The 11,217-nt window shown below is 44.0% G+C and overlaps 1 protein-coding gene across 1 annotated transcript; it reads right to left on the bottom strand.

The window, feature by feature from the left end:
• Positions 1 to 238: 238 nt before the first annotated feature.
• Positions 239 to 9,001, bottom strand: TENT5C (terminal nucleotidyltransferase 5C). Its single transcript, XM_055808509.1, has 2 exons — positions 8,902 to 9,001; positions 239 to 6,287 (listed from the first exon to the last, which is right to left on the bottom strand). The coding sequence occupies exon 2, from the start codon at positions 6,259 to 6,261 to the stop codon at positions 5,089 to 5,091; it is 1,173 nt and encodes a 390-aa protein (XP_055664484.1). The 5' UTR covers positions 6,262 to 6,287; positions 8,902 to 9,001; the 3' UTR covers positions 239 to 5,088.
• Positions 9,002 to 11,217: the final 2,216 nt, after the last annotated feature.

Below are 11,217 nucleotides of genomic sequence, written 5' to 3'. Positions count from 1 at the left end.
CATGTAATTGAAAGGTTAATCATGTCTCACTTAACTGACTAATCTTCAGTAAATTGAGGCAGATGTGTACATTCATGAAGAAAACAAAAAAAGTACTTTGAATAACATCAGAACCCAAGCATCACTGTGTATCCCATCACTATTTTTCCCCCTCCCCAGCATACCTATGCACACTGGCCAATAAGCTCCACAAATACTTTGTCACACTATTTAGATGCAAGAATTACTTGAGGCAAGCCATGTTTAGCATAAGTTTATTTGCACAAGAATTTCAGAATCATTAAGGTCCAAAACCAGTTTCCAAGAATGACAAGTGACCACCACAGTGCAGAACAGTAGACAAAGTTATGTGACCAATCTCACATTTGGGCTCATCACAAATCCAAACATTTCTACTACCTTGTTTTGCCAGCTTAAAAGAAAAAAAGACTAACTTCTTCCAAAGAGGTATGAGACAGATTTTCCAAGAGCTGACTTCTTTAAATAGTAAAAATAATACAAGAGAAACATAGAAAAAAAAAAGGCCTTCTAAATTTCAACAGAAAGTGCAATTTTAATCAGAAAGAGACAAGCCCAATCCAGACACTTCAGTGAGTGGCCTTCTCTTCCAATAGAAGTGAGAAAAACCAGAGTGCTCCAACCATTCCCCCCAGAGCTTCTACAACTATAGCCCAGCATCCCATCTTATAAGTAGTTTCACTGAAATGAAAGAATATATATGAAATACACTTTACCATATTTAACAAATGGTCAAGTAAGACTTGGATGCAAAGGCTAGAAGTATTACTATCCATTTGCCTCTCCCAACACCCAAATTTAGTGACTATGGTCAACTTATTGCTTATTCCTGTGCCTAACAATTATGGCACCCTGACCGAATGAGTTGAGCGAGAGGGACAGTAAACAAGTACCATCAGTACACTGACAGCTTAGCACTGAAGCAATTTATCCAAGTTCACTTCCAAGAGGCCTTTTCCCAAGCAATCCTATAGTGATAAGCAGAGATCACTGCCAGCATTAGTAGCTATTCTAGTGATCAGAAATCCACAAAGCCTAGGCACCAAGCATACCAAACCCTTAACCCCAGCACTCAATCTCAAAATATGGGTCTTTAAGTTTCATTAAAAAGCTTTAGGTATTTGGACTAGATTTACATACTACCTACAGTTTTGTAAACAAGATTATTTATATTAAAGTGTGAGGATCTTTTGAAAAATGGTTATTTAAAAGCAAGCAGTAGTCTTCAGCCTCCAGCTTAGTGACTGACTGAACTAGCTGAGGATAAACACAGCAACAGTTAAATCTTGAGCTGAGGGAGCATGAGGTATGCTTTACTGGACAGCTTTTCAGAGTGACCATGGATCAGCACAGGGATTTTACCAAAGTGACTAAAACCCAGTCTAACACTAGGTCTCCTTGGTACCAATTTTATCAAATAAAAAAACCCAACTATCTTACAATGAGGAAGTCACACCAATGAACTGTTAGTCAAGGGGGACTTGGCAATAAATATTGACAACAGATGCTTAACCTCAAACTGGCTAAGCTCTGCTGGGCTAATAAACTACAGGAAGAAAACAGCTATTTTAAACCACACAGTCTAGTTTACTAGAAGCCTAGTTCTGAGGAATGATGCACCAACACAAGACTTGCCATCTAGCGCTACTGCTGCTTTGTTTTGACATCACTGCCCAGAGGGAACATGTTAGGATAATAATATGAAGTATAGTAGTCTTCCTCTAACCTCCACTTGACACACAAGCAAGCAAAAGAGGATAGAGCAGGTTTGCAGAGGCATCATTAAGTATTGAAGGGAGGCAGACTCAAGCAGGCAGCCTAGACCTGGCCTACAGTCATCATTAACTTTTATGTAGCGCTCATTCTCATGTTGCTCCTTGCTACAGGGGCCACCATAAATCTGAACTCTAAGCAGCTAGCACACACCAAGTGAAGCTACTGCCACATGCAACATTAGGTTGCTAGGACAACTTGAAACAGAAAGGTGTAGACCACTTGCCAACAGTGATAAAAAGCTACTGAGCATTCCAGCTTTACCTGCCAAGCCAGGATTATTTTGAAGGCAGTGAGACAAACAGTGTCCCAGCAATCCCTTATACAGTAGGGCAAATGCAGTAGGTAGCCTGCAGCTTCAGGATACAGTTTAACTGTTCAAGAGCTTAACATGTAGCAGCCAGGCTACAAAGCATCGACATTTCTAATATGCCAGAGCAACTTAAGAAACAGACCAGGAACATAACAGTCCTGCAAAGCTTAAACCCAGGAAGCCCGCTGTTCAGAGAGCGGCCATTCAGCATAAAGCTTCCTCACAGGCCTCAGCAACAAATTACATTAGCAAAAGCACAATATTTATGGCAGGAAGCTTAAATTCTCTGTATCTCTATCTCAGTAGGAATCCATTACAGCCTTTTTTCCAGCAGTTCCTTTTCCAATAGACACCTGGCCTGATGTTCAACAGCCAAGGCATTCAAAGACTAGTAAAACACAAGTCTGTTTCAAGTTTGTGAGGATTCCTCCTGAGCATCTGACCACCTCTTCCACATGGCCTGATGCACAGGAACAGTTTCTAAAGATCAGCCAAGATCAGAGTGATGCACGAGTAAGCTGTTTGATAAGCAAATCAAACATGTTCCTCTAGGCAACAGTTTACTTCTGCAATGGGTATAGCTTAGGCTGGCTTTGAAAACATCTATTTAAGAGTTGACAGCAATTACATTTACTAAGCAAAAGACTTCCTTCTTTCTAGTGACACTCTATGCTAGGCCAAATACTGTCTTGCATGCAGAAGTTATTCATGCCTAGGTTTACATTCCAGCAGTAAGCATGCACTAAGTTTAATACTCATGACAACATTTGCATAATGTTAATTTTAAAAAGCCTTCTAAATAGTCAAAGTCTTGGGTGAGAGATGTCTTGCCTGTAAGCTACACCAAGTCCAAGCCACAGTTAATGAAGAAGGCTGGGCTGACTTTCAAGTTTAGCTACTTAGGCTGACTACTCAGGAAGCCTTTACTAAAAAAACAACCAAACAAAAACAACAAAAAAACCCACACACAACTGAGAACACCAAATTGTCTGCTTGCTACTGAAGTTACTTACAAGTCTGTTCAAAAAATTTAGCATGGTTGGCTACAGTCTCATTTCTAGATGGTAACCCTCCCTGCCTTCCTAAGCCAAATGAAGAAGCCTGAACAAGAGAGTAGCCTGGCTGCTCTATTGAGGCAGTCCTTACAAAGTAGCTCTGAAAAATGCAACAAACTTGCAATGTAACTAGGAAGTTTTGGTCCTACGAAGAATAAGCAGCTTTTTGCTGCTCATTCAAGTGCTGCAGTGCTATTGTTTTCCACCTTGAACAGCAACCATACACTGGTGTTTCACCCACTTTTTGTTTTACCTTCTAAGCTTAAATAATTTGTTTGCTCAGACACTTTGGTCTCACAAGCTTGCAGAGACAGCTAGAAGTCATAAAAAAAAGGTTTAGCAAACAAGTATTCTTGAACATTGCACCAGTACATATTAAATAGCTCTAAGATTTGCCTTTCTAGTCTAATTCTCTGGTTAAGCAAAGGAAATTCAAGATTGCAGTAGCAGAATCCATGTAGCAAACAATTCATTGAAAATCAACTTTTAATACCACTATATACATAACTGGGGAACTTTTAACCTTCCACATAAAGCACAGGAGTTTCAACACAGCAAGTACAGCACATACCCTTTAGGAAGGTCAGCCCCCTACACCTCCACAGGAGTACATACTCTTCCAGAGGCTATTCCAAAAGCAGGTGTAGACTTTCAACACATACAGCTTCTGTGGAGAGCTCTGCTTAGGGTTTATATACCTCTTCAAGTGAGGGTTAAGACCAATCAAGAGGAAGAATTTTACTCTAACCACTCAAAATACCATCTCATACAGTGACCATGTGATAGTGATAAATCAGTAAGCTTGACCCTTAAGCCGTGACAGAAAGACAAACCTTCAGGATCTGAAGTTGTACAGTAAGAAATCAATTTTAGGAGGCACTTCAGGAATTTATACTGTGGCAGGAGTGCACAACATCCTGCAGCTTATAGTGGTTTGGGGTGGTGGCTGAGGGTTTTTTGGGTTTGTTTTTTTTTTATTGCTGTGAAACTGTAAGGAATTAAGTTGTGCCAAATCTCAGTGCAAGAGCTGTGATACTTTCCAAGTGTGCCAAAAACTGTTTTGAAAGATGCAGTCCAAAAGGCTTTATCTTGATCCTGGACTCAACAGCCTAACTATTCAAACTGTGGTTCCAATCCTATTTAAGGCTTCAATTCCTCATTTCAAGGACTTTTCACATTACCAATTTTTAGATTGTGTTTTGGTGCATGTTTAGAGATGCCACCTTCCAAATTTTTGCACTCAAGAAAAATTTAACTAGTTTAAGCTTTAGAGATACTTACTAATCCATCTTTTACTAATCCATCTTCAACTTCCAAGAAACTAGTCTTGAACTTGAGGCAGGACCATATACTCCTAAGCACTACAGGAAACAACATTTAGGCCCTCTACAAGACAGACAGTATCCATATTGTTACCAGTTCCACACAGCTGGAAAGTAGAAGCAGCACAAGCATAACACAAGCTTACTCTTGCACAATGAGTTCAATAGAAAGTCGGCCAGAACTTGAACCAATGAAGTTTAGAGCAATGAGGTTAGGCAATAGAAAGTTTTGCTGCTATGGCAGGAGTAGCTTCTGCCCTGCTCAAGACATTTTACAGTCTATTCATTAATGCAGTTTATTGAATACTCCACTTAAATCACATGTTATTAGCCACTTCCAGAACTAGTAGTTACAAAACTCTACTCTTAACAGTTTGCTGCTGGTTCTCTTCTCCCAGTGAAAAGGTAATAAGGCTTCTTGGCATTTGTAGATATATATAGAAAGGTATAGAAGGTCACTGGTTTCACATTCCTACTGCACACCAGGAAACAGTCTGATGCAGCCATGTTTCCACTAGAAAGCCTCCAACTGACAGTTATTACTTGTCTATACATTCAACATCTTGGCCTTCAGTAGCATCCATTCAAGAATGCTCAAGTGAAGCAATCAATTGCAAGGCAACCAAGTGGGGTAGGGCTGGCTGTACGACACAGGAGCATTCGCAAGATAGTAGTTGCTGAAGTTTACATCACTGACATATGGTGCCGGCTGGTAGTAACAGGTAACATTAGTGGCATTAGGGATGATGTTTTGCTCTGCCAGCACCTTGAGTGCTAGCAGAGAAATCAAGTTGAGAGTCTGCCTTCGCTCATGTCCCATGAGACAGACTGTGCTCTCATTCACCACCCTGCGCAGAATCATGAGGTAGTCATATTTGCTCCTCTCTTCTTTGGAGAAGTGGTTCTGGAGGTAGGTCTCTAGTTTGCGCTGCTGATCCAGGATGTCTGGGAAGTCTATGAAGAATCGGGAGCACATGTAGCGCTCTAGTGTTTTGATCTCATTCTTATCCATGGGCCTGAAGTCTCGTACTAAGAGGTTACTATACTTCAGAAGCCCACCACCTCTGATCTCTTCAGGATTTTTGGTAGCTATCAGCTTGTTCTGGAGGTGATCAAAAGCTGCTTCAAAATCTCCATACATGCTCTCCCCAATCACAGTTGGATGGAAGTGCTCTGACATGGGAGTTTCTGAGTAGTCATAGTAAAAGAGCAGGGAGTCCAATATGATTTGGAAGGAGTCCACACTGAACTCAAACTGCCGTCGTATACAGTCTACAAACTTCAGCTCCACATTTCTCCCATGTTTGTTAGAAAGTGATATCAAGCTCCAACGGTCAGACTCTGTGTACACTTTGACTAGCTTCTGGATGTAGGCTTCCTTCAGTGTTACTGGACTGATTTTTAGCTTGCTTACCCCTTCTGGCAAGAAATTCAAGAGGGACCGCAAGACCACATCTCGAACTAACTGAAACTCTGCCTCACTTGGAAGAGAAACTTGAAAAATGAGATCGAGGTCTTTGCATCCCAGCCCATTATCCTTGACCAGGACATGACCAGCTGCAGAGCCATTCAGGCGGACATCATGTACCACAATGCCTGCTTCATTCAGCCTACTCCGAACTGTCTGAACAATGTCCTTCAGAGATATCTTCAGTGTCGGGAAGTTACCTCGCCCATGGATCGGAACCACCTCTGTAAGAACCTCATGCAGACGGCTGACCTGCTCCCAGTTCAGTACACTGCATGACATGCAGTCTGTGCTACTTCCTTTGCCTGCCATCCTGAGGTTTTTCTTCTCCAAAGAAACTGTAGGGAGGTGAAATATTAAAGAAAAAGATAAGTCAGACTTCCTGTTTATGCTTCCTAGATACATCCCATACTCTGCTTTTCTGTCTACACACATAGAAAAATAATCCTATGTGCTAAAGATTATCTGCAAGGCTTTCACTTGAAATGATACACAGCTTCTCTATTGGTGCAGCTAAAAAATTTAGTTGTCATTGTCCTTTCTTTGTTAGTAGAATTAAGTTACTTCAGCAATCTGCATCAAAGGGAAATCACCAAAGATGACTCAATCTTAAACTTCAGTAAAGCTTATCTGCAACGCCAGCTGAAGCTAGATGAACCCCAAGTGCAAAGCACTTCTGAAAATTAAGCTTTGAACTTGTTTCATTACACAAAGCTCAAACTGTTCTCTCCAACTAACACAACAGTGCAAGACACTCGGGTGTTAGTTTCAGGATTTAGACATCCAGTCCACTGAAAGCACGGTAATTATGCCAGAGAGACAAGACTTCTTCCTCTTAGTAGAAGTTTTTCCTTTCTCAACCATCCAGCATCTACCACTCATAGGATAAAGGCCAATTATACTTTGCTCCTGCAAAAAAACCACAGCACTTCAGCATCATGGACAGAATTTGAGCTGCACTCAGATAACTTCAATTTGCACTCTGGTCTTTGTAAGCAACTCTTTACCCTTCTTCAGATACATTGCATTAATCAAACTACCCTTTAGGAAATATTCATACTTGCCCCATCCTTTTATTTATTTGCAGAGGGCAAACAAGCTTGTAAGAGCTGGCATATACTCAGATGATGTGTATCATGTTAGTGTCACTCTTTAACACTAAGAACCTCACTGACCGGACTTAGTCACAGCTTCATCTGAACTTCTGCACTATAAGGAGTCTTGCCACAGTTGATCAGATCATTCTCTTGCACTTAAGTGGCTTGTGTTTTGAAGTATGTAGATACTTACATATGTTTTACAGCCATGCAGCTCTGACTGGTATTAATACACTTTTCTCTTTTTAAATGTTCCAGGTTTCTATTGTGGCCAGGTGCTTCCTGACAGCTACACACTAACTGAGGCCTCACCTTCTTCTGTCCCAAGTACTTGTGAAGACTGCAGCTGCCAAGGTCAGACTAGTCAGACTTAAACCAATTAACTCTTGCCTATCAGAAATTGTTTAAAACCCAGGCATTCCTAACATGTAACACAGTGCATGGAACACTTTTAAAGCAAGATTAAAAGAGCAGCTATTGTTATTTCATGCCTGTCCTCTTCCACCCAGCCTTTAGTTTTTGAGAAGCTCATTTGACCTGTCAGTTCCTCTACACAAGAGTCAAATCCTAGGTCAAATACACAATATAGTAACAGTGCTCCTGGGAAAGCAGCTTCTGTCCTTGAGCATGAGCTGCTGCATTACAAACTCCACTGCTGTGGGTCACATCAGCACCAGCAGGGACAAAACAAGCCTACAGTTTGCAAAATTATTAGTCCAGGACAAATCAAGGGGTTCTTCAAACTCAATCCTTAGTACTCCAACACAGCATAAATCCAAAGGCATCAAGCCCACCAGCAGTTGCCCTCAGGCACTTAAAGCATATTAAAGTACACTTGCATCATAAAAGCACCACATTTCCATTAAATCCTTCAGATCACTAAAGAATATAAGAGTCTTCGATGACCTCTAGCTTAAGCTAGAGGTGCTTTCAGCTACTACCTCTGAGAGTGCTCCCTCTCCCCCTTCCCAGTTGTAGCCTTCTCAGCAGCTAAACCAACACACACAGCCCACGCGGTGACCAGCAAGGACCTGGAGCAGGGCTTCCCATCCCACAGGTTGGTCCAGCCTGGTGGCCCTCACTAGGAGGATAACACATGTTGCTGCCCTTGTGGGAAGACTGAAGTATTTCGCTTCCAGTTCAGTAGAGTTTAATTCTCAACCTATCAGCCTATGAAGCCTCCCACCCTCAGATCACTAGTGTGCTTGCCTGCTCTGCAAGATTTATGTTAGTGACAACATGTTCTTAGAGACTTTACTGTGTTTGGGATGCTAGCAGTTCACATGCCTCTTGTTTCGCTGCCAAACTTTTCCATCACCAGAACATCCAATACCTGAAGATGCTCATTCACTAGTAGGAAAACAACTCCTAAACCAAGACAAGCACTACCTATTTTTAATACCAAGCGTAAAAAGTATTATAGCATCACTTGGATGCAGACCTCAAAACAGAGGCAGATAAGGCAAACACACCTCCCCCCTTGTCACGAAGTACAGTACTCTGCAGCAGCAGTTTTCCCTCCCATAAGACATATATACCAGCACAACACTTAAATAAAAAAATAATTAGCCGTACCCGCAGCACCCCTGTGACACTAGAGCGTTACAAGCACCCTGCCAAGCCCAGCGGCGGCGGGGGCAGCTTCCCTCACGACGGGCTCCCCCCCGAGAGGGGCGCGGGGGGGCCGGCAGGCTCGGCTCCGCGCACGCACCCCCGAGGCACGCGGCGCTTGCCGTTAAGTCGTTTATAAAGAGTCACGATAACTTCTAAGACCCGGTACCGAGCGCCTGCCTGGAGGGGAGCGAGCCCTCCCGCGAGTGATCCGCCGCTACCGCGCCCCGGCCCCGCCGCTCACCTCGGCCGCGCTGCCAAGCCCCGAGCGACCGCGCCAGCCTCACGCGCGCGCCCCGCCGCCCCCCGCGCCCGCCCTTTATCGCGGCGCCGCCGCCCCGCCCTCCGCCGCCGTGAGGTAACGGGCGGGCGGGGCGTGAGGCGGCGGCACCGGGAACGGCCGCCCCGGGGCCGGCAGCTGCGGCGGGGTCCCAGCCCCTCCTGCCACCAAAGTAACGGCCGCTGCGGCGGGGATCCCCGCTGTCCTGCCGCCTCAGCCCCCCTCCGCTGCCTCAGCCCTCCGTAACGGCCGCTGTGGCGGGGTTCGCCGCCTTCCCGCCGCCTCAGCCCGCCCGGGGCAGCGCGGGCGGTTTGGCCGCCGTTCGGGCCGGTGGGCGCTCGGCCCGGGAGCGCGGCGGGGATCAGAGGTGGAGAGAGGAGAGGAGAGGCCGGGGGTGGCCGCTAGCGCCATGGAGCCCTCACCCCCCGCTCCCAGGGGCTCTCCCGCAGCCTCTCCCGGCGGTCGCTTCCCGACCCCCCTCGTACGTGTACGAGCACAGGGAAGGGAAAGGAACTGCCTAAACGTTCCGAGGGAATAATGGAAGAGCGGGAAGTGGACTAGAAAGAAAAGCAAACTGCAACACGACGTGGCTTTCCCAAAGGTACCTTGTCACGGACAGAACAACTGTCAGCAGAGATCCACAGCTGCCGGGTTCTGCGGAACAGTTTACTACGGTGCCGCACCAAAAACAGCCAGACCTGGTCTTAATAAAAAAAAACTGCAAGGATGCGCTCGCAAGGACGTGGCAGAAAGGTTGAAACATGCTACTGAAACCCCCAGCTGATGGGCTGTGGGTGGCACTGGAGACATGGAGGAGGACAGAGCTGTTAGACAGGAAGCAATGAGTAACTTGGAGATGCAGAGTAATAAAAACTGGCGGGCATTTAATAGTACATAGCAACACAAGGTTATGCCTAAAAGCTACAATTTCTGCTGTAAACCTTCAATGTTGCAGCAAGAGAGGAGAGAAAGGACCAGGGGTATTTGCCTTTTGTAGGATAATCAGGACTCAGAAGAGAGGGGGGGAAAAACCTCAAAACTTATCCTAGGACAGGCCAGTTGACATGTTTTCTAGTAGAGCTAAAAAACTGTTTACAAAGCATTGGGGGAGGGGGAACCCAGCACATCTGTTATACTGTTAGGTCATATGCAGAAAGATGAATTAAAACCTGCACACACACAGACAAGAGCTGACCTTGTAAGAGGAAACTGAAAAGCTCCTCTTTGCCAAGCAAACACAGACAGACTTGTCTTGTTTCACCCACAGAGCCAAAGCTGAGCAGGAATATGGGTGGGTTAGTTTATTCATTTCTTATAATTTTCCCCAATGGTGCACCATGGGGATAAATAACAGGTAACAAAAAAAGCTATTTAAATGAAGGGATAACATTGACACAAGAATCAGATTCAAGGCAAGTTACCATCTTTTTGCCCGATGAGATAACCATGAATTCAGAGCATCACAGAAAGGAGGGAGAGGAATAAAACTAACTCATTTCAAGACAGGGCTAGAAAAGAAAATACGTAAGAGATTGTCTGTGGTGTTAAAGCGTTCAACGTGAGGATCCAGATCTCTCTCATTGTTTTTTCCTTTTTTTCTAAAACAAGAAAGAGAAATAGGGAACTCAAAAAGAAGTAGTAGCAGAAATGACGGAGGCATAACCACCAGTAAGGAAATGTCTCACTTGGAGGTTAAAATAGTGAACGGTCTTGCCTCTTAAGAATTTTTCTTCAGCGATATTTCTGCCTCAAATCTTATTTGCTTGTGACAATAGCTGATTGCTTTGGACAGTATATTTTCTTTGCCCCATGGGAAAACAGCAATTAAATTAGATGTTGAAAAATATTTTCTGTTTGTAACATTCATTAGATGCCAATAAAGGCAATGATAAACTGCAGCACATACTGCTATTGCAGATGTTAAGGTATTAGTAAAAGGCTCAACACTTTACATTAGTCATTTACAAGTTCTTGTTTCACAAAAATGTTTGTAAAAACAAAGAAGTGCTTCAGCTCCATCTTAAAAGATACCTGGGGTGTTTTCTGCCTCCTCTGATCTGCAGACCTTGAGTATTTGTCAGTGGCAGTGTAGCACTCTCTGCAGTGAATTTACATCTCCTGACAACACACAGTAAGGGTCCATGGGATGGGATTTTGAAATGCCATTTAAAGCCTGCTGAACCAGACTTGGGGTAAATTGCAGGAATAATGAGGAATGCATCTTTGAGTAATGAATGTCTAGGAGAACGAGCCCATTTACCCCTGAATAGAGCCAGCATT

This window comes from Falco peregrinus, chromosome 6 (genome assembly GCF_023634155.1).
Source record: "Falco peregrinus isolate bFalPer1 chromosome 6, bFalPer1.pri, whole genome shotgun sequence".
NCBI lineage: Eukaryota > Metazoa > Chordata > Aves > Falconiformes > Falconidae > Falco > Falco peregrinus.
The sequence above is the reverse complement of the archived record's forward strand: the minus strand, read 5'-3'. Positions and strand labels throughout refer to the sequence as shown.

Excerpts from the sequence above, each read along its gene's own strand:
- TENT5C (XM_055808509.1), bottom strand. The coding sequence starts at position 6,261 with ATGGCAGGCAAAGGAAGTAGCACAGACTGCATGTCATGCAGTGTACTG.